This window comes from Lichenostomus cassidix, unplaced genomic scaffold (genome assembly GCF_008360975.1).
Source record: "Lichenostomus cassidix isolate B80296 unplaced genomic scaffold, HeHo_3.0 HiC_scaffold_770, whole genome shotgun sequence".
NCBI classification, from domain to species: Eukaryota; Metazoa; Chordata; class Aves; order Passeriformes; family Meliphagidae; genus Lichenostomus; species Lichenostomus cassidix.
Genome location: NW_028147604.1, coordinates 16,816 through 40,388, shown reverse-complemented (window position 1 = coordinate 40,388; position 23,573 = coordinate 16,816). Strand labels below are relative to the sequence as shown.

Genomic DNA, 23,573 nt, shown 5'->3' with positions numbered 1-23,573 from the left:
AACCCCAAAAAACCAAAAAACCCCCAAACCCCAAAAAAACCCCCAAAAATACCAAAGAAACTCCCAAAAAATCCCCAAAAAACAAAAAAACCCCAAAAGCCAAAAAACCCCCAAAAAACCCCAAAATCTCCAAAAGGAGACCCTAAAGAGCCCCAAGTCTCCCAAAAGAGCCCCAGATCTGATCCCAAATGCCCCCAAAGGCCCTAAAAGATCCAGAGCTCCCCAAAGCCTAAAGGCCACAAATCCCAAAAGAGCCACAAAGATCCCCCTCCTAAGGCCACAAGGCTGACCTCAAAGAAATCCCCAAATAAACCCCGAAAACCCCAAAAAACCCCCAAAAAACCCCAAAAAAGCCCCAAATCTCCCCAAAGAGAACCCCAAACCTGATCCCAAACCCTAAAAATCCCAAAAACCCCAAAAAAACCCCCAAAAACCCTAAAACCCAAATCTCCCCCAAACCTGATTCCAAAATCCCCAAACCCCCTAAAAAAACCCCAAGAAAACCCTAAAAAATCCCAAACCCAACCCCAAAATCCCAAAAAAACCCCAAACCCCCCAAAAAAACCCCAAAAAACCCCAAAAAACCCCAAACTTTCCCCGCAGTGTCCAACGCCTTTGCTGTTGTGGCTTTGGGGCTGGAGAGACGACTGGCTGAGGTGAGAGAATTTGGGATTTTGGGGATTTTTGGGATTTTTTAGGAGATTTTGGGGGATTTTTTGGGATTTTTGGGGAAATTTTGGGGTATTTTGGGGGAGATTTGGGGAGATTTTGGGGAATTTCTTGGGGTTTTTTATTTGGGGGATTTTGGAGGGATTTTGAGATTTTGGGGGATTTTAGGGAGGATTTGGGGATTTTGGGGATTTGGGGATTTTGGGGAGATTTGGGGGATTTTTGGGAGATTTTGGAGAATTTTTGGGGGATTTTGGTGGAATTTTGGGGGGAATTTGTGGGTTTGGGGGGATTTTGGGGAGATTTTGGGGGGATTTTGTGGGATTTGAGGGAATATTTGGAGGATTTTTGGGAGATTTTTTGGATTTTGGGAGGATTTTGGGGATTTGATGGGATTTTGGGGAATTTTTGGGATTGAGGAGATTTTGGGGATTTTGGGAGATTTTTGGGGATTTTTGGGAGATTTTTTTAATTTTGAGATTTTTGGGGGATTTTGGGGATTTTGGGGGGATTGAGGGAGATTTCTGGGGATTTTGGGAGATTTTAGGGGATTTTTGGGAGATTTTGGGGGGATTTTGGGGGATTTGGAGATGGGACAGGGGACTTCCTGAGCAACTGGTGAGAATTTGGGGGATTTTGGGGGTCTCTGGGGGGATTTTGGGAATTTTGGGGGATTTTGGAATTTTTGGCAGATTTGGAAGATTTTTGGGAATTTTGGGAGAGATTTGGGAAGATTTTGGGGGAATTTTAGGGAGATTTGGGGGAAATTTGGGGGATTTTGGGGGAATTTTGGGTATTTCTTGGCAGTTTCAGATCTCTCTTGGCTATTTTTGGTTATTTTTGGTTGTTTTAGGTTACTTTGGGTCCATTTTGGGTAATTTTGGGCAATTTTTGGGTAATTTTGGGTATTTTTTGTCCCTTTTAGGGCTCCATTTCAGAATCCTCCAGCTCAGTTTTGGGCTATTTTGGGTCATTTTTCACTCTTTTTTCACTATTTTTTGCCTAATTTTGGGCAATTCTAGAGCTGTCTCAGATATTTTGAGATATTTCAGGTAATTTTGGGCAATTTTTGGGTAATTTTTGGCTATTTTTTTGTCCCTTCAGGGCTCCATCTCAGAGTCCTCAGGCTCAGTTTTGGGTTATTTTTGGCTGTTTTGGGTCATTTTTCACCATTTTTTTGTCATTTTTGGCTATTTTTTTGCTATTTTTGGGCACTTTCAGAGCTCTCTCAGCTATTTTGGGATATTTTGAACAATTTTTGGGTAATTTTGGGTAATTTTGGGTAATTTTGGGTAATTTCTGTCCCTCCAGGGCTCCATCTCAGAGTCCTCAGGCTCAGCTCTCCACGCTCTCAACCTGCTCAGCATCCTTTGCTTCCCAGCGGCTGTGGTGCTGCTGCTGCCCTCTGTCACACCTGGTGAGACAAAATTTGGGGTTCAGGACCCAAAATTCGGGTTCAGCACCCCAAAAAACCCAAAAAACCACCCCAGATTTGGGTAAAAACCACCAAAAAACCCCAAAAACCCCAAATTCCCCTTGGCTGTGGTGCTGCTGCTGCCCTCAGTCACACCTGGTGAGACAAATTTGGGCAAATTTGGGGTTCAGGACCCCAAAATTCGGGTTCAGCACCCCAAAAAACCCCAAAACCCCCCAAATTTGGGTAAAAAACCCCTAAAAAACACCAAAATACCCAAAAAACCCCAAATTCCCCTTGGCTGTGGTGCTGCTGCTGCCCTCAGTCACACCTGGTGAGCCAAAATTTGGGGATCAGAACCCAAAATTCAGATTCAGCACCCCAAAATTGGGGTTCAGCACCCCGAAAAACCCCCAAAACAACCCAAAATTGGGTAAAAAAACCCAAAAAAACCCCAAATTCCCCTTGGCTGTGGTGCTGCTGCTGCCCTCAGTCACACCTGGTGAGACAAAATTGGGGTTCAGGACCCCAAAATTCAGGTTCAGCACCCCGAAATTGGGGTTCAGCACCCCGAAAAACCCCAAAAACCACCCCAAATTTGGGTAAAAAACCCCAAAATACCCAAAAAACCCCAAAAACCCCAAATTCCCCTTGGCTGTGGTGCTGCTGCTGCCCTCTGTCACACCTGGTGAGACAAATTTGGGTAAAAAACCCCCAAAAAACCCTAAAAATCACTCAAAATTAGGGATTTATCACCCAAAATTGGGGATTTATCTCCCAAAACCGTCCAAAATTGGGGTTCAGCACTCCAAAATTTGGATTCAGCACCCCGAAAAACCCCAAAAACCCCAAATTCCCCTTGGCTGTGGTGCTGCTGCTGCCCTCTGTCACACCTGGTGAGAAAATTTGGGGTTCAGAACCCAAAATTGGGGTTCAGCACCCCGAAATTGGGGTTTCCCTCCCAAAAAAACCCTACAAATCACTCAAAATTGGGGATTTATCTCCCAAAATCAAGGTTCAGCACCCAAAAATTGGTTTTCAACCCTCCAAAAAACCCCTAAAAATCTCCCAAAATTAAGGGTTTTTCACCCAAAACTGGGGATTTATCTCCCAAAATTAGGGTTCAACCCCCCAAAAATCCCCAAATTTCAGATTTATCACCCAAAAACCTCCCAAATTTTGCAGTTGGAACTGTTTTTGCCTTGGCCATCTACACCATCCTGACCCCAAAATTGGGGATTTATCACCCAAAATTGGGGATTTATCACCCAAAATTAGGGATTTATCTCCCAAAATTGGGGACTTATCTCCCAAAACTGGGGATTTCTCACCCAAAATTGGGATTTATCACCCAAAATTGGGGATTTATCTCCCAAAATTGGGGATTTATCTCCCAAAATTGGGGATTTATTACCCAAAACTGGGGTTTAACCCCCAAAAATCCCCAAATTTGGGATTTATCACCCAAAATCTCTTGCAGTGGGAGCAGTGTTTGCCTTGGCCATCTACACCATCCTGACCCCAAAATTGAGGATTTCTCACCCAAAACTGGGGGTTCAACACCCAAATTTGGGGTTCAATGCCCCAAAACCCCCAAAAACCCCCCAAAAATCCCAAAAATCCCCAAAATCTCTTGCAGTGGGAGCAGTTTTCGCCTTGGCCTCCCCACCCAAAATTGGGATTTATCCCCAAAATCTCCCAAATTTCACAGTTGGAGCAGTTTTCGCCTTGGCCATCTACACCATCCTGAGCCCAAAATTGGGATTTATCACCCAAAATCCCCAAAATCTCTTGCAGTTGGAGCAGTTTTTGCCTTGGCCATCTACACCATCCTGTTCCTGAAGCTTTTCTCTTTCCGCGACGTCAACAAGTGGTGTCGGCAGCGCCGAGGAGCCCCAAAATCCCCCCAGAAATCACCCCAGAAATCACCCCAAAAACCAGAGAAAGCCGAGCAGAAACCTGAGCAGAACAGCTCTGCAGGTGAGCAACGGAAATTTGGGGTTTTAGGGGATTTTTACAGAATTTTATGGGATTTTTCCTGGTTTTTTTAGGGGTTTTAGGGGATTTTTCATGATTTTTTTAGGGGTTTTATTGGATTTTTCATGATTTTTTTGTGGGTTTTAGAGGATTTTTCCTGATTTTTTTGTGGGTTTTAGGGGATTTTTCCCAAATTTTACAGGATTTTTCCTGATTTTTTAATGGATTTTAGAGGATTTTTTCGTGATTTTTTAATGGGTTTTATAGGATTTTTCCCAAATTTTACAGGATTTTTCCCATTTTTTTATTGGTTTTGTAAAATTGTTCCCAAAATTTTCATGGATTTTATAGGATTTCCTCCAAATTTTATAGGATTTCTCCCAAATTTTTCATGGATTTTACAGGATTTTCCCCAAATTTTAGAGGATTTTGTAGGATTTTTCCCATTTTTTAATGGGTTTTCTAGGATTTTCCCCAATTTTACAGGATTTTTTAGGATTTTCCCCAAATTTTAGAGGATTTTATAGGATTTTCCCCAATTTTTTAATAAGTTTTAGAGGGTTTTTCTGATTTTTTTAAAGAGTTTTAGGGGATTTTTTCTGATTTTTTTAATGGGTTTCATAGGATTTTTTCCCAAATTTTACAAGATTTTTCCCATTTTTTAATGGGTTTTATTGGATTTTTCCAAATTTATTTTACAGGTTTTAGAGGATTTTCCTCAAATTTTAGAGGATTTTATAGGATTTTTCCCAATTTTTTATAGGATTTTCCCCAAATTTTACATTATTTCCCCCAAATCTTTCATGGATTTTGTTGGATTTTTTAAAATGGGTTTTAGGGGATTTTTCTCAATTTTTAAATGGATTTTATTGGATTTTTCCCAATTTTTTAATGGGTTTTATTGGATTTTTCCTGATTTTTTTGGTGGGTTTTATAGGATTTTCCCCCCAAATTTTACATGGATTTTCCCCAAATTTTAGAGGATTTTGTAGGATTTTCCCCCAAATTTTAAAGGATTTTTCCCATTTTTTAACAGGTTTTGGGGGATTTTTAATGGATTTTACAGGATTTTATAGGATTTTCCCCAAATTTTTCATGGATTTTTTAAGATTTTCCCCAAATTTTATATGAATTTTAGAGGATTTTTTAAGATTTTCCCTAAATTTTATATGGATTTTACAGGATTTTCCCCAAATTTTAGAGGATTTTATAGGATTTTTCCCAAATTTTAATGGGTTTTATAAGATTTTCCCCCAAATTTTATAGGATTTTTCCCAAATTTTTTAATGGATTTCATAGGATTTTACAGGATTTTCCCCCAAATTTTTTACAATAATAATTATTATTTATACCATTTGTAAAGAATAAAAATAACAGTTTAACAAATAAAAATTGAATAATAATTTATTATTTTATTTTATAATTTTATTTTTTTAATTGGATTTTTTATTGGATTTTTAATTTTTTATTTTATTTTAAATTTTCTTTTAAATTTTTTTTAATTTGATTTTTTATTTGATTTTTTATTTTATTTTTATTTGATTTTTTATTTTATTTTTAATTTCATTTTTTATTTTATTTTTATTTGATTTTAATTTGATTTTTAATTTGATTTTTAATTTGATTTTTTATTTGATTTTTTTATTTTCATTTTATTTTTATTTGATTTTTACTTGATTTTTATTTGATTTTTATTTGTTTTTAATTGGATTTAATTGATTTTCCCCCTCAGGCCGCAGAGCAAACGGAGATTTGAGTCGAGGAGAAATTTCTTATCCTGAGAATCTCACCTACCGCAGTATGGAGGGGAAATTTGGGATTTTTGGGGAATTTTTGGGATGTTTTGGGAATTTTGGGGAATTTTTTGGGCAATTTTGGAGATTTTTAGGGATTTTGGGATTTTTTTGGAATTTTTAGGGGATTTTGGGGGAATTTTGGGGGAATTTTGGGATTTAAAGGGGAATTTTTGGGAATTTTTAGGGGATTTTGGGGGAATTTTGGGATTTTTTGGGAATTTTTTGGGCAATTTTGGGGATTTTTAGGGATTTTTGGGGATTTTTTTGGAATTTTTAGGGGATTTTGGGGGAATTTTGGGATTTAAAGGGGAATTTTGGGGAATTTTTAGGGGATTTTTTGGAGGAATTTGGGGATTTTTGGGGAATTTTGGGGGAATTTGGGGATTTAAAGGGGAATTTTTGGGGAGATTTTGGGAGTTTTTTTGGGATATTTTGGAATTTTTTTTTAGTTTTTGGGGATTTTTAGGGGAGTTTGGGGAATTTTGAGAATTTTTAGGGGATTTTGGGGGAATTTTGGGATTTTGGGACTTTTGGAGAGGAATTTTGGGGATTTTTGGAGAGGAATTTTGGAGAGGAATTTGGGATTTTTTTGGATTTGGGGTTTTTTGGGGGTAATTTTGGGGATTTTTGGGGGATTTGGGGATTTGGGGTCTCTGGGGAAGTTTTGGGGATTTTAGGGGAAATTTTGGGATTTTTAGGTGAATTTTGGGGATTTTTGGGTGATTTTGGAGGAATTTTGGGGGATTTTGGGGGAGGATTTGGGGGGATTTTAGGGTGGTTTTGGGGTGATTTTGGGGTATTTTTGGGATATTTTTTGGCTCCTCAAACCCCAATTGTTTTTCAGATTTATGTTATATTTTGCTGGTTCCAAATGGGTGTTTTTGGGATATTTTTGGGATATTTTTAGGCTCTAAAATCCCAATTTTTTCCCATTTTTTCCCAGATTTATATTATTTCCTGTGGGCTCCACTCTGGGTGGTTTTGGGATCAATTTTGGGCTCTAAAATCCCAATTTTTTTGCACTAAAATCCCATTTTTATTTCAGATTTATATTATTTTCTGCTGGCTCCCACTCTCTGCTATGAACTGAACTTCCCCAGATCTGTTTTGGGATTTTGGGGTCAATTTTGGGATATTTTTGGGACATTTTTGGGACATTTTTGGACACTAAAATCCCATTTTTATTTCAGATTTATATTATTTTCTCCTGGCTCCCACCCTCTGCTATGAACTGAACTTCCCCAGATCTGTTTTGGGTTTTTGGGGTGAATTTTGGGATATTTTTTGGATATTTTTGGGATAATTTTTTTGCTCTAAAATCCCATTTTTATTTCAGATTTATATTATTTTCTGCTGGCTCCCACCCTGTGCTATGAGCTGAACTTCCCCAGATCTGTTTTGGGTTTTTGGGGTGAATTTTGGGATATTTTTGGGATATTTTTGGACACTAAAATCCCATTTTTTTGCAGATTTATACTATTTTTTGTTGGCCCCAACTCTCTGCTATGAGCTGAACTTCCCCAGATCTCCAAGGCTCAGGAAGAGATTTCTGCTGAGGAGACTCTGTGAGATGGTGAGAGAAAAATGGGAAATTTGGGGGAAATTTGGGGAAATTTGGGGGAAATTTGGGGAATTTGGGGAAAATTTGGTGGAAATTTGGGGAAAAACAAGGGAAAATGGGGGGAAATGAAGAAAAAATTGGAAAAAATTGGGGAAATTTAGGATGGTTTTGGGGTGTTTTGTGCTGTTTTGGGATATTTTTGGGCTATTTTTTGGCTGTTTTTAGGATATTTTTGGGGTTTTTCTCTCCTCCAATTCCCAATTTCTGTTTTTAGCTTTTCTTCATCCAACTCCTGGTTGGTTTGATCCAGCAGGTAATGGGGGGTTTGGGGGGTTTTGGGGTTTTTTGGGGAGTTTTGGGGGATTTTGGGGTTTTTTTGGGGTCCCTGGGGTGACTTGGGGTTTTTTTGGGGATTTGGGGTTTTTTTGGGTTTTGGGGATTTTGGGGTTTTGGGGATTTGGCCTCTGGGGGATTTTGGGGTTTTTGGGGTTTTGGGGTTTTTTGGGGTCCCTGGGTGATTTGGGGTCTGTCTGGGGTAGTTTTGGGATCTTTGATGATTTGGGGGTTTTGGGGTTTTGGGATCTCCTTGGGGTGATTTTTGGGTTTTTTGGGGCAGTGGGGATTTGGGGTTTTTTTGGGGTTCTTGGGGTGATTTGGGTTTTTGGGGTCTGTCTGGGGTAGTTTTGGGATCTTTTTGGGCTGATTTTGGGGTTTTTGGGGTATTTTTGGGGTCTCTTTGGGGTTTTTTTGGGGGGTTTTTGGGGTTTTTTGGTGTATTTTTGGGGTGATTTGGAGGTTTTTTGGGGTATTTTGGGGTCTCTGGGGCTATTTCGGTACTTTTGGGGTCTGTCTGGGGTAGTTTTGGATCTTTGGGGTGATCTGGGTTTTTTTGGGGGGTTTGGGCTCCCTGGGGGTGATTTTGGGGGTTTTTGGGGTATTTTTGGGTGGCTTTGGGGTATTTTTGGGGCTCTCTGGGGTATTTTTTGGGTATTTTGGGCTATTTTTGGGATATTTTGGGGTTATTTTGGGGTATTTTGGGCTGATTTTTGGGTGTTTTGGGATATTTTTGGGTTATTTTAGGGTGTTTTTTGGGGTTTTTTTGGGCTATTTTGGGATATTTTTGGGCTATTTTGGGATATTTTCGGGTATTTTTGGGCTATTTTGGGCTATTTTTGGGTATTATTTGGGTATTTTGGGATATTTTTGGGGTATTTTGGGGTTTTTTGGCTATTCTGGGATATTTTTGGGATGTTTTTGGGATTTTTTGTCTGACTCTCCCCGTTGCCAGTGGATGGTCCCAACGATCCAGAACTCCATGAAACCTTTCCGGGTGAGTCTGGGGAGTTCCTGCACCCCAAAACACCCCAAAAATACCCCAAAATAGCCCCCAAAATATCCCCCAAAAATATCCCAAAATATCCCCCAAAAATAACCCAAAATACCCCAAAAATCCCCCAAAATATCCCCAAAATCCTCAAAAAATGTCCCAAAAAATCCTCCCAAAATCCACCCAAAAATCCCCAAAATCCCCCAAAAATACCCCAAAATCCCCCCAAAAATCGCCAAAAATACCCCAAAATTCCCCCAAAATTCCCCCAAATCCCCCAAAATCACCACAAATTTTCCCCTCAAATCCCAAAATCTCCCTAAAATCCCCAAACCCCAAAATCCCCCAAAAATACCCCCAAAATACCCCAAAATTCTCCCCAAAATCCCCTTCCAAAATCCATCCCAAAATACTTTCCAACTTTCTCCTCAAACCCCCAAAATCCTCCCAAAAATCCCTCAAAAAATCTCCCCAAGATCCCAAAAAATACCCCAAAATTCACCCCAAATTTTCCCCTCAAATCCCCAAAAATCAGCCAAAATTCTCCCTAAAATCCTCCCAAATTTTCCCCTCAAATCCCTAAATTTCCCCTAAAATCCCCAAAATCCCCCAAATTTTCCCCTGAAACCCCTAAAATTGCCCCAAAATCCCCCCAATTTCTCCCTCAAACCCCTAAAATCCCCAAAATCCCCAAAATTTCCTCCTCAAATCCCAATCCACCTGAAATCCCAAAAATCAAATTTTCCCCTCAAACCCGCAAATTCCCCAAAATTTCCTCCCCAAACCCTCAGAATTCCCCCAAATCCTCCCAAAATTCACCCCCAAACCCCTGAAATTCCCAAATTCCCCCAAAATCCCCTAAAATCCCACAAATTTCTCCCAAAATCCCCTAAAATCCCCCAAATTTCAAATCCCCCCAACTCCCCAAATTTCCCCAAAATTCCCCAAATTCCCCTCAAACTCTCCCAATTCCCATTTTTCAGGACATGGATTATTCTCGGATCATCGAGAGACTCCTCAAGCTGGCTGTGAGTGACTGGGAACCCAAAAAAACCCCAAAAAAACCCCAAAAATACCCCAAAAATAACCCCAAAATACCCCAAAATCCACCCTGGGATCCTGAAAACACCCCAAAATCCCATCCAGGAACCCAAAAAACCCCAAAATACTCTGAAAATACCCTAAAAATCCATCCTGGGATCCTGAAAAATTCATCCTGAACCCCAAAATCTATCCTGGGACCCCAAAAAACCCCAAAAATCCCATCCAGGAACCCAAAAAACCCCAAAAAATAACCCAAAATACCCCAAAATCTATCCTGGGACCCCAAAAATACCCCAAAACCCCATCCAGGAACCAAAAAAACCAAAAAAATAACCCAAAAATACCCTAAAAATCCATCCTGGGATCCTGAAAAAGTCATCCTAAACCCCAAAAATACCCTAAAAATACCCTAAAAATACCCCAAAATCTACTCTGGGACCCCAAAAATCCCCCAAAATCTCATCTGGGAACCCAAAAATATCCCAAAAATCCCCCAAAATACACCAAAAATTCATCCTGAACCCCAAAAAATCCATCCTGAACCCCAAAAATCCCCAAAAAAACCCAGAAATTCCCTAAATATCCATTATGAAACCCCAAAAATCCATCCTGAACTCTAAAATGCCCAAAACACCCCAAAAATACCCCAAAAAATCCATCCTGAACCCCAAAATCCTCCAAAAAACCCACAAAAATGCCTCAAAATCCCCCCAAAAAAACCCCAAAACCCCCAAAAACCCCAAACTGTGTGTTTTTCCCCCAAAAGTTCCCAAACCACCTGATTTGGTTGATATTTTTCTATTGGTTTTTCCATTCCTGACCCCAAAAACCCCCAAAAAATCCCAAAAAAATCCCAAAACCTCCATAAAAAAACCCCAAAAATGCCCCAAAAAATCCCAAAAAAACCCCAAAAGCCCCAAAAACCCCAAACTGTGTGTTTTTCTCCCCAAAGGTCCCAAACCACCTGATCTGGTTGATATTTTTCTATTGGTTTTTCCATTCCTGACCCCAAAAAAACCCCAAAAATCCCCCAAAAACCCCAAAAATCTCCATAAAATCCCCAAAAAACTCCCCAGAAAACCCCAAAAGTGCCCCAAAAAAAACCCAAAAACCCCAAACTGTGTGTTTTTCCCCCAAAAGTTCCCAAACCACCTGATCTGGTTGATATTTTTCTATTGGTTTTTCCATTCCTGACCCCAAAAAACTACCAAAAAACTACCAAAAAAAATCCCAAAACCTCCATAAAAAACCCCAAAAATGCCCCAAAAAAATCCCAAAAATCCCAAAAAATCCCCAAAATTACCCCAAAAAACCCCAAAAATGCCCCAAAAAAACCCCAAAAAAATCCCAAAAAAACCCCCAAAAACCCCAAACTGTGTGTTTTTCCCCCAAAGGTCCCAAACCACCTGATTTGGTTGATTTTCTTTTACTGGTTTTTCCATTCCTGACCCCCAAAAACCCCCAAAAATCCTGAAAAAAACCCAAAAATGTCTCAAAATCCCCCCTAAAAAACCCCAAAAATGCCCCAAAAAAACCCCAAAAAACCCCAAAAAACCCCAAACTGTGTGTTTTTCCCCCCAAAGGTCCCAAACCACCTGATCTGGTTGATTTTCTTTTACTGGTTTTTCCATTCCTGTCTGAACGTCGTCGCTGAGCTGCTGCAGTTTGGGGATCGAGAGTTCTACAGGGACTGGTGGTCAGTGGGATTGTTTTGGGGTTTTTTGGGGTTTTGGGATTTTGGGGGATTTTTGGGATTTTTTGGGGATTTTTGGGAATTTTTTGGGGTTTTTCAGGAGGAATTTGGGGTTTTTGGGGATTTGTCGCTGAGCTGCTGCAGTTTGGGGATCGAGAGTTCTACAGGGACTGGTGGGCAGTGCGGGATTGTTTTGGGGTTTTTTTGGGATTTTTTGGGATTTTTGGGGATTTTGGGATTTTCAGAATTTTCTAGGGGAAATTTTGGATTTTTAGGGGGGATTTTGGGAAAATTTTGGGGATTTTTGGGAATTTTGGAGGTTTTTTCAGGGGGGATTTGGGATTTCCCAGGGGAAATTTGGGGTTTTTCAGGGGCAGTTTGGGGTTTTTTGGGGATTTTTGGGATTTTCTAGGGGATTTTTTGGGATTTCCCAGTGGGAATTCGGGGTTTTTCATGGTGAATTTGGGGTTTTTCAGTGGGAATTTGGGGGATTTTTGGGATTTTCTAGGGGATTTTTTGGGATTTCCCTGGGGGAATTTGGGGGTTTTTGGGGGAATTTCGGGGAATTTGGGGTTTTTGGGATTTTCCAAGGCGACTTTTGGGATTTTTCCCAGTGGGAATTTGGGGTTTTTTGGGTGAATTTTGGGGTTTTTCCCAGTGGGAATTTGGGGGTTTTTGGGTGAATTTTGGGGTTTTTGGGAGGAATTTGGGGTTTTTTGGGATTTGTCGCTGAGCTGCTGCAGTTTGGGGATCGAGAGTTCTACAGGGACTGGTGGGCAGTGGGGAATTTATTTGGGGTTTTTTGGGGAATTTTGGGAATTTTAGGGGATTTTTGGGAATTTTTGGGGAATTTTGGGGAATTTTTGGGGAATTTTTGGGGGTTTTTTGGGGTTTTTCAGTGGGAATTTGGGGGATTTTTGGGATTTTCTAGGGGATTTTTTGGGATTTCCCTGGGGGAATTTGGGGGTTTTTGGGGGAATTTTGGGGAATTTGGGGATTTTGGGATTTTCCAGCTGGAATTTGATGATTTCCAAGTGGATTTTGGGATTTTCCAGTGGGATTTTGGGGATTTCTAGCTGCAGTTTGGGGATCGAGAGTTCTGCAGGGACTGGTGGGCAGTGGGATTGTTTTGGGGTTTTTTGGGGGGTTTTTGGGATTTTGGGATTTTTGGGGAATTGTGGGATTTTTCAGGGCGTTTTTTGGGGTTTTTTCAGGGGGAATTTGGGGGATTTTTGGGATTTTCTAGGGGATTTTTTGGGGTTTTTCAGGGGGAATTTGGGATTTTTCAGGGGGATTTCCCAGTGGGAATTTTGGGGTTCTCGTTTAATTTGGGGTTCACAATGGGATTTTGGGGTTCTCATTAGGATTTTGGGATTTCCCGTTGGGGTTTTGGATGTTCCCAGTGGGAATTTGGGATTTCCCTGTGGGATTTTGGGGTTTGCAGCTGGAATTTGGGTTCTGGGGACACTCTGGGGGTTCCAAATGTCCCCAAATGTCCCCAAATGTCCCTAATTATCCCCAAATGTCCCCAATTATGCCAAATGTCCCTAATTATCCCAAATCCCATCAATGTCCCCAAATGTCCCCAATGTCCCTAATTATCCCCAATGTCCCCAACTGTCCCCAAATGTCCCCAAATGTCCCCAAATGTCCCCAACTGTCCCCAAATGTCCCCAATTGTCTCCAAATGTCCCCAAATATCCCCAAATGTCCCTAATGTCCCAAATCCCATCAATGTCCCCAAATGTCCCCAAATGTCTCCAAATATCCCAAGTGTCCCCAGTGTCCCCAATATCCCCCAATGTCCCTAATTATCCCCAATAATGTCCCCAATGTCCCCAGTAATGTCCCAACTGTCCCCAAATCCCATCAATGTCCCCAACTGTCCCTAATGGTCCCCAAATCCCAAATGTCCCCAACGTCCCCAAACGTCCCCAAACGTCCCCAAATGTCCCCAAATGTCCCTAATTATCCCAAGTCCCCAATGTCCCCAAATGTCCCAAATCCCATCAATGTCCCCAACGTCCCCAATGTCCCTAATTATCCCAAATGTCCCCAATATCCCTAATTATCCCAAATATCCCCAACGTCCCCAATGTCCCCAAATGTCCCCAAATCCCATCAATGCCCCAAATGTCCCCCAATGTCCCCATTGTCCCCAATGTCCACAATGTCCCTAATTATCCCCAATGTCCCCAAATGTCCCCAAATCCCATCAATGTCCCCAATATCCCTAATTATCCCAAATGTCCCCAATAATGTCCCCAACTGTCCCCAATCAGGAACTCGGAGTCAGTGACTTACTTCTGGCAGAACTGGAACATCCCAGTGCACAAGTGGTGCCTCAGGTGGGAAATTGGGGGTTTTTTGGGATTTTTTGGGGTTTTTTGGGAATTTTGGGATTTTCTGGGGGATTTGGGGTTTGTGGGGTTTTTTTGGGGGTTTTTTTGGGGAGGGGTTGGTGGTTTTTTTGGATGATTTTGGGGGTTTTTTGGAGGTTTTTGGGGCATTTTTGGGGTTTTTTTGGAGGGGTTTTTGGGGAGTTTTTGGGGAATTTTTTGGGGTTTTTTGGGGAATTTTTTGGGGTTTTTTGGGGAATTTTTTGGGGTTTTTTGGGGAATTTTTTGGGGTTTTTTGGGGAATTTTTTGGGGTTTTTTGGGGAATTTTTGGGGATTTTTTTGGGGTCTCTCAGCTCATTTTGGGGTCTCCAGGCACTTCTACCAGCCGATGCTGAAGGGAGGAGCTCAGCAAGTGGGGATTTTGGGGATTTTTGGGGTTTTTTGGGTTGTTTTTGGTTTTTCTTTGGGTTTTTTTTGGCTGGTTTTTTTTGGGTTTTTTGTGGGAGTTTTTTTGGGATGTTTTTGGGATTTTTCACTGAACTTTGGGGTCTGCAGGCAATTGTACAAGCCGATGCAGAAGAGAAGAGTTCAGCAAGTGGGGATTTTGGGGTTTTTTTGTTGTTTTTTGGGGCATTTTTGGGGGTTTTTTGGGGGGGTTTTTTTAGGGAATTTTTTGGGGATTTTTTTGGGATTTCTCACTGAATTTTGGGGTCTGCAGACACTTCTACATCCCATGCTGAAGCGAGGAGTTCAGCAAGTGGAGATTTTGGGGATTTTTTGGATGTTTTTATGGGGTTTTTTGGCCATTTTTTGGGGGGTTTTTTTGAGGGTTTTTTGAGGATTTTTTTGGGATTTCTCAGTGAATTTTGGGATTTTTTTTGGGGTCTCCAGACACTTCTACAAGCCGATGCTGAAGCGAGGAGTTCAGCAAGTGGGGATTTTGGGGTTTTTTATGGGGTTTTTAATGGGGGTTTTTTCCAGTTTTTTGGGGGAATTTTTGGGGGATTTTTTTGGGATTTCTCAGTGAATTTTGGGGTGTTTTTGGGGTCCTCAGGCACTTCTACATCCCATGCTGAAGCGAGGGGTCAGCAAGTGGGGAGTTTGGGGATTTTTTGGATGTTTTTATGGGTTTTTTGGCCGTTTTTTGGGGGGTTTTCTTGAGGTTTTTTTTGGGGATTTTTTGTGGGGGATTTTTTTGGGATTTCTCAGTGAATTTTGGGGTGTTTTTGGGGTTTCCAGACACTTCTACATCCAATGCTGAAGCGAGGGGTCAGCAAGTGGGGATTTTGGGGTTTTTTTGGGGGTTTTTTGGGGCAGTTTTTTTGTGGGGAATTTTTTTGGGATTTCTCAGTGAATTTGGGGTGTTTTTGGGGTCTCCAGGCACTTCTACATCCAATGCTGAAGCGAGGGGTCAGCAAGTGGGGATTTTGGGGTTTTTTTGGGGGTTTTTTTGCAGGTTTTTTGGGGCAGTTTTTTTGGGGGGAATTTTTTTGGGGTCTCTCAGTGAATTTTGGGGTGGTTTTGGGGTTTCCAGACACTTCTACAAGCCCATGCTGAAGAGAAGTGTTCAGCAAGTGGAGATTTGGGGGCATTTTAGGGGTTTTTTATTGGGGTTTTTTTGGGTTTTGTGGGCTTTTTGGCCGTTTTTTTGGGGGGTTTTTTGTGGGGATTTTTTTAGGATTTCTCAGTGAATTTGGGGTGTTTTTGGGGTCTGCAGGCACTTCTACAAGCCGATGCTGAAGAGAGGCTTCAGCAAGTGGGGATTTTGGGGTTTTTTATTGGGTTTTTTTGGGGGTTTTGTTGGCTGGTTTTTTCCCAGTTTTTTGGGGATTTTTTTGGGGATTTTTTTAGGATCTCTCAGTGAATTTTGGGGTGTTTTTGGGGTTTCCAGGCACTTCTACAAGCCGATGCTGAAGCGAGGAGTTCAGCAAGTGGGGATTTTGGGGATTTTTTTGGGTTTTTTGGGGGTTTATTGGGGCATTTTGGGGGTTTTTTGGGGGGTTTTTTAGGATTTTTGGGGATTTTTTTGGGATTTCTCACTGACTTTTGGGGTTTCCAGGCACTTCTACAAGCCGATGCTGAAGAGAGGAGTTCAGCAAGTGGGGATTTTGGGGGTTTTTTGGATGTTTTTATGGGTTTTTTGGCCGTTTTTTGGGGGATTTTTTGAGGGTTTTTTGGGGGTTTTTTTGGGGGATTTTTTTAGGATCTCTCAGTGAATTTGGGGTGGTTTTGGGGTTTCCAGGCACTTCTACAAGCCGATGCTGAAGCGAGGGGTCAGCAAGTGGACAGCACAGACTGCAGTGTTCTTAGCCTCAGCGTTCTTCCACGAGGTCAGAGACCCCAAAATCATCCCAAAAACCCCCAAAATCAGCCCAAAACCCCTGAAATCCTAATAAAGATCCCAAAATTCTCCCAAAAACCCCAAAATCCTCCCCAAAAAAACCAAAATCCCAATGAGAAACCCCAAAATCCCAATGAGAAACCCCAAAATCCTCCCAAAAAACCCAAAATCCTCCCATAAATCATCCCAGAAACCCCAAAATCCTCCCAAAGATCTCAAATTCCTAATAAAGATCCCAAAATCCTTCCAAAACCCCAAAATCCCAATGAGAAACCCCAAAATCCTCCTAAAATCCTCCCAGAAACCCCAAAATCCTCCCAAAAAAACCCAAAATCCTCCTAAAAAACCCAAAAACCCTCCCCTAAACCCCAAAATCCTAATAAAGATCCCAAAATCCTCTCCAAAATCCTCCCAAAAACCCCAAAATCCTAATAAAGATCACGAAATCCTCCCAAAAATCCCAAAATCCATCTGGGAAATCCCAGATCACTCCGGAAAATCCCAAATTCCTGCTGGGAAATCCCAAAATTCCAGCTGGGAAATCCCAAATTCCAGCTGGGAAATCCAAAATCCCCCTAAAAACCCCAAAATCCTGCTGGGAACCCCAAAATCCCCTGGAAAATCCCCAAATCCGCTGGGAAATCCCAAATTCCTGCTGGAAAAATCCCAAAATCCCCCTGTGAACCCCAAAATCCAGCTTGGAAATCCCAAAATCCCACTGTGAACACCCAAATTCCCCTTGGGAAATTCCCAAATCCGCTGTGAACCCCCAAAAAAACCAAAAAAAACCCCAAAAAAACCCCAAACTGTCTCCCCGCAGTACCTGGTCAGTGTCCCGCTGAGGATGTTTCGTCTCTGGGCGTTCATGGGGATGGCAGCTCAGGTGAGAGAGAGAGAGAGAAACCCCAAAACTGGGGGGAAACCCCAAAATCAGGGAAATCCTAAAAATTGGGAAGCCCAAATCTGGGATCCCAAAATCAGGGAAACCCAAAATCGGGGAAATCCCAAAGTTGGGGGGAAAATCCCAAAATGCAGGGGGGAAATCCTAAAATTGGAGAAACCTCAAAATCAGGAAACCCCAAAACTGGAGGGGAAATCCCAAAATCCAGGGGGGAAATCCTAACATTGGGGAAACCAAAATTGGGGGAAATCCCAAAATCAGAGGGGAAATCCCAAAATGGGGGAACCCCTGAAATCGGGAGGATCCTAAAACTGGGGAAACCCCAAAACTGGGGGGGAGGAAATCCCAAAAATCTGGGGGAAATCCCAAAATCGGAGGAGGAATCCCAAAATGGGGGAAACCCCAAAATTGGGGAAAATCCCAAAATCCGGGGGGAACCCCAAAATGGGGGGGGGGGGAAATCCCCAAAATCGGGGAAATCCCAAAATGGGGGAACCCCTGAAATCAGGAGGATCCTAAAATCTGGGAAACCCCAAAATTGGGGGTGGGGGGAGGGGAAAATCCCAAAAATCGGGGAGACCTTAAAATTGGAGGAAACCCCAAAATTTGGGATCCCAAAATCTGGGGGGAAATGCCAAAAACTGGGGGAAACCCCAAAATTGGGGATCCCAAAATGGGGGAGAACCCAAAATCGGGGAAACCCCAAAATTTGGGAAACCCCAAAATCCAGGGGGGAAACCCCAAAGTTGGGGATCCTAAAATCAGGGGAAATCCCAAAATCAGAGAGGAAAACCCCAAAATCAGAGAACCTAAAATCAGGGAGACCCCAAAATTTGGAACCCCAAAATTGGGAATCCCAAAATCAGGGAGACCCCAAAATCAGGAACCCCAAAAATTGGGAACCCCAAAATTGGGGAAACCCCAAAATTAGGGGGATCCTAAAATCAGGGATCCCAAAATCCGGGGGAACCCAAAATTGGGAACCCCAAAATCAGGGAAACCCCAAAGTCAGGACCCCAAAACTGGGGAAACCCCAAAATCGGGGACCCCAATGATTGGGAACCCCAAAACAGGGGAGATCCCAATATCTCATATATCTCTAGATCCCATTCCAGATCCTGCTGGCCTGAATTGTGACCCTGATCCCATAGATCCCATTATCCCATAAATCCTGTAGATGATCCCACAGATCCCATTATCCCATAGATCCCATAAATAACCCCATTAACCCACAGATCCCATAGATGATCCCATAGATCCCATTATCCCATAAATAACCCCATAAATAACCCCATAAATAACCCCATTAACCCCACAGATCCTGTAGATGATCCCATAGATCCCATAAATAACCCATTAACCCCATAAATCCCCTAGATGATCCCATAGATTCCATAAATAACCCATTAACCCCATAAATCCCCTAGATGATCCCACAGATCCCATAGATCCCATTATCCCATAGATCCCATAAATAACCCCATTAACCCCACAGATCCCATAGATGATCCCATAGATCCCATTATCCCATAGATAATCCCATAAATAACCCCATTAACCCCACAGATCCTGGTTCTTACAGGGAAATTACAGGAACGCTGCAGTGTGGATGTTCCTGACCCCACAGACCCCATAATTCCATAGATCCCATAGCTGATCACTGACCCCATAGACCCCATAAACCCCCTATATCCCATACAGAACTGACAAACCCTATATGTTAACCCCACAGATCCCATTAGTCTGGATTGTGTTCCGATTCCTACGGGGTAACTACGGGAACGCAGCAGTGTGGATGTCGCTGATCCTATAGATCCCATAGCTGATCACTGACCCCATAGCTGATCCCTGACCCTATATCCATTCACAGATCCCATTAGCCTGGATCGTGTCCCGGTTTCTCCGCGGTAACTACGGGAACGCGGCTGTGTGGATGTCCCTAATCCTATAGATCCTATAAATCCCATATATCCATTCACAGATCCCGCTGGCCTGGATCGTGTCCCGTTTTTTACGGGGTAACTACGGGAACGCAGCTGTCTGGATGTCGCTGATCCTATAGATCCCATACAGAACTGATCCCATAGCTGATCCCTGACCCTATTAACCCTATAAATTAACCCCACAGATCCCGCTGGCCTGGATCGTGTCCCGGTTTCTCCGGGGCAATTACGGGAACGCAGCTGTCTGGATGTCCCTGATCCCATAGCTGATCCCATAGCTGATCCCTGACCCCATAGCTGATCCCTGACCCTATTAACCCTATATTATCCCCACAGATCCCGTTAGCCTGGATCGTGTCCCGTTTTTTACGGGGCAATTACGGGAATGCAGCAGTGTGGATGTCCCTGATCCTATAGATCCCATAGCTGATCCCTGACCCTATTAACCCTATAAATTAACCCCACAGATCCCGCTGGCCTGGATTGTATCCCGATTCCTTCGGGGCAATTATGGGAACGCAGCTGTCTGGATGTCCCTAATCCTATAGATCCCATAGCTGATCCCTGACCCTATTAACCCTATATTATCCCCACAGATCCCGTTAGCCTGGATCGTGTCCCGATTCCTACGGGGCAATTATGGGAACGCGGCAGTGTGGATGTCGCTGATCCTCGGGCAGCCCATCGCCGTCCTCATGTACGTCCATGACTACTATGTGCTCAACTACGAGGGATCCCCCTGACCCCAAACCTGCCAGCGACCCCAAAAAATGCAGAGGAACCCCGAAAAACCTGCCGGGACCCCAAAAACCACAGAGGAACCCCAAAAATCTTCAGGGGACTGCGAAATCTGCTGGGTGACCCCAAAAATCCCCTGACCCTAAAAACCTGGGGGGATCCCAAAAACCTGGGGGGATCCCAAAAACCTGCTGGGACCCCAAAAACCTGCTGGGAACCCAAAAACCCAGGATGACCCCAAAAACCTTCAGGGGACTCCAAAATCTGCAGGGTGACTGCAAAGAAATCTGCTGGGTGACCCCAAAAAGCCCCTGACCCTAAAAACCTGCTGGGGGAACCCTAAAACCTGCTGGGGGAACCGTAAAACCTCCTGGAAACCCAAAATCCCAGGGTGACCCCAAAAACCTCCGGAAGATCCCAAAATCCCCAGGGGGACTGCAAAGAAATCTGCTGGGTGACCCCAAAAAGCCCCTGACCCTAAAAACCGACCAGGACCCCAAAAACTCTGGGAGAACCCCAAAAACCCAGGGGAACCCAAAAACCTTCAGGTGACCCCAAAAACTCTGCTGGGGAACCCTAAAAACCCAGGGGAACCCAAAAACTTTTGGGGAAACCCAAAAACATCTGGAAGATCCCAAAAACCTTGGGGTGAATGCAGAGATCTGCTGGGTGACCCCAAAAATCCCCTGACCCTAAAAACACCAGGGTGACCCCAAAAGCTGCTGGGGGATCCCAAAAACCAGCCCAGGTGACCTCAAAAACCCCCTGATCCCAAAAATCCTTCAGTGACCCCAAAAACCTCACTGGGGTGATCTGAGAAACACTGGGCTGACCCCAAAAAACCTGGCGGGGTGACCCCAAAAACCCAGAATGTCATGGTCACCCCAAACCCTCCTGGGGACCCCAAAAACCTCCATGACCCCAAAAACCCGGATTTGGGGTCACCCCAGAAACCTTCAGGGGACCCCAAAAACCTCCTGGGGTCACCCCAAAAATCCCCTGGGGATCCCAAAACTTCCCTGACCCCAAAACCCCAGACCTGGGGTCACCCCAAAAACCTGGATTTGGGGTCACTCTAAACCCCTCTGGGGATCCCAAATCCCCTCTGGGGTCACCTGGGTGGTTCGGGGTGACCCCAAATGACCCCAAATCCCGGGGTGACCCCAAATGACCCCAAATCTCCCAGGTGACCCCAAATCCCTGCTGACCCCAAAACCCCAAATGACCTCAAATCCTGGGGTGACTCCAAACCCTGCAGGGTGACCCCAAATCCCCCTGGTGACCCCAAATGATCCCACATCCCCCAAGGTGACCCCAAACCCCAAGGTGATCCCAAATCCTGGGTGACCCCAAATGACCCTAAAAACACCAGGGTGACCCCAAATTCCGGGTGACCCCAAATGCCCCCAAATCCGAGGGTGACCCCAAATGCCCCCAGGTGACCCCAAATCCTGGGATGACCCCAAATCCTGGGTGACCCCAAATGACCCCAGGTGACCCCAAATCCCCCAAACCCCCCCCCGTAGGATCAATGCACTCGCCGGGGGATCTCAGCCCTGCGGCTCCGCGGCACTTTATCCACTTCCCTCTCCTCTCTATGGCCCTGCCAGGACCTGGGAGTGATGTTTGTAACCCTGACAGGACCTGGGGGTGAGCTTTATTACCCTGCCAGGACCTGCGGGTGATGTTTATAACCCTGACAGGACCTGGGGGATGTTGATTGTAACCCTGACAGGACCTGGGGGAGCTGTTTGTTACCCTGACAGGACCTGGGGGGGTGATCTTTAAAACCCTGACAGGACCTGGGAGTGATGTTTATAACCCTGCCAGGACCTGGGAGTGAGCTTTATTACCCTGACAGGACCTGGGAGTGATGTTTATAACCCTGCCAGGACCTGGGAGTGAGCTTTATTACCCTGACAGGACCTGGGGGAGCTGTTTGTTACCCTGACAGGACCTGGGGGGGTGATCTTTAAAACCCTGACAGGACCTGGGGGTGATGTTTATGGTCCTGCCAGGACCTGGGGCTTAGCTGTGTGACCTGCCAGGACCTGGGAGTGATGTTTATGGTCCTGCCAGGACCTGCTCAGACACTACCACAGCCCTGCCAGGACCTGTCTGGTTCATGACCCTTCCAGGACCTTTCCTGAGACATTTCCATGACCCTGCCAGGACCTGTCAGAACATTTCTATGGCCCTTCCAGGACCTGTCAGGACCTTTCTATGGCCCTTCCAGGACCTGCCCCTCCCCCCTTCCCCTCCCCCCTGTGATTAAAAATCTCTTTTTTTCCACTTCCGGTTTGTTTGTGTTTTGGGGAAAAATAACAGTTTGGGAAAAAACCAGTTTGGGGGAAAAATAACCAGTTTGGGGAAAAAAATAACTAGTTTGGGGGAAAAAATAACCAGTTTGGGATCCGAAATTCTCCCGGATTTCCCAGGAATCCCAAATTCCCCAGAGATCCCAAATTTCCCTGGATTTCCCAATAATCCTGAACTCCTGGATAATGGGAATGTGGGAATTAGGGGATTTATGGGAATAATATGAATAATGGGAACAGGAATGTGGGAATAATGGGAATAATGGAAATAATGGGAATAAAGGAAATAATATGAATAATGGGAATTATGGGATTTATGGGAATAATATGAATAATGGGAATAATGGGAACAGGAATGTGGGAATAATGGGAATAACAGGAATAAAGGAAATAATATGAATAATGGGAATTATGGGAATGTGGGAAGAATGGGAATTAGGGGATTTATGGGAATAATGGGAATTATGGGATTTATGGGGATAACAGGAATCATGGGAATAGTGGGAACAATGGGAATGTTGGGAATATGGAAATCATGGGAATATTGGGAATTTCGGGAATGGAATGAGAAGAACAGGAGGAGGAAGAGAGGAAGAAGAGGAGGAAGAGGAAGCAAAAGAGGAAGAGGAAGATAAAGAGGAAGAAGAGGAATTGGGAAAGGGAGAGAAATCCCCGAATGACCCCAGTGCTCCCAGTTTCCCATTCCCAGTGCTCCCAGTGCTCCCAGTATCCCCAGTGTCCCATTCCCACCATTCCCAGTGCTCCCAGTATCCCCAGTTTCCCATTCCCAGTGCTCCCAGTATGCCCAGTTTGTGACCCCAGTATCCCCAGTATCCCCAATATCCCAGTGCTCCCAGTATCCTTTTCCCAGTATCCCCAGTATCCCATTCCCGCTATTCCCAGTGCTCCCAGTATCCCAGTATCCCATTCCCAGTGCTCCCAGTATCCCCAGTCCCCATTCCCAGTGCTCCCAGTATCCCCAGTTTCCCATATCCCAGTCCCCCCAGTATCCCCAGTTCCCCATTCCCAGCATTCCCAGTCCCTCCCAGTATCCCCAGTATCCCCAGTATCCCATTCCCGCTATTCCCAGTCCCCCCAGTCCCCATTCCCAGTGCTCCCAGTATCCCCAGTATCCCCAGTCCCAGTATCCCCAGTGCTCCATCTCCCCAGTTCATCACTCACTCACAGCTCCAGTTCGATGTATTTGTATCCCAGTATTCCCAGTATCCAATACCCAGTCCCCCCCAGTCCCCATTCCCAGTATCCCCGCCATTCCCAGTCCCCCCAGTATCTCACTACCCCCAATGCTGCCAGTATACCGTTCCCAGTATCCCCAGTCCCCCATTCCCAGTGCTCCCAGTGCTCCCAGTCTCCCCAGTTGGTCACTCACTCGCAGCTCCAGTTTGATGTTTTATTTGTCGATTTTATCACAGAAATCCTCAGAGCCAAAACCAGCTGGGAACACTAACTGGGCAGACTGGGAGCACTGGGAGGGACTGGGGACACGGACT

At 44.0% G+C, this 23,573-nt stretch overlaps 1 protein-coding gene and 1 long non-coding RNA gene across 2 annotated transcripts; one reads left to right on the top strand and one right to left on the bottom strand.

Moving 5' to 3' along the window:
- Nucleotides 1-563: 563 nt before the first annotated feature.
- DGAT1 (diacylglycerol O-acyltransferase 1) lies at nucleotides 564-19,813 on the top strand (the record flags this gene model as incomplete). The annotated part of the gene is made up of 13 exons (XM_085047036.1): nucleotides 564-656; nucleotides 1,981-2,086; nucleotides 3,881-4,063; nucleotides 5,793-5,858; nucleotides 7,326-7,429; nucleotides 7,692-7,730; nucleotides 8,706-8,747; nucleotides 9,728-9,772; nucleotides 11,372-11,484; nucleotides 13,764-13,829; nucleotides 16,064-16,151; nucleotides 16,983-17,045; nucleotides 19,603-19,813. Coding segments are annotated over 13 exons (1,155 nt in total), but the record flags the coding sequence as incomplete, so codon positions are not given.
- Nucleotides 19,814-21,218: 1,405 nt separating this feature from the next.
- Nucleotides 21,219-21,974, bottom strand: LOC146421819 (uncharacterized). The gene is made up of 3 exons (XR_014848455.1): nucleotides 21,859-21,974; nucleotides 21,547-21,826; nucleotides 21,219-21,513 (listed from the first exon to the last, which is right to left on the bottom strand). It is a non-coding gene; the product is annotated as an uncharacterized LOC146421819 (long non-coding RNA).
- Between the last annotated feature and the right edge of the window lie 1,599 nt (nucleotides 21,975-23,573).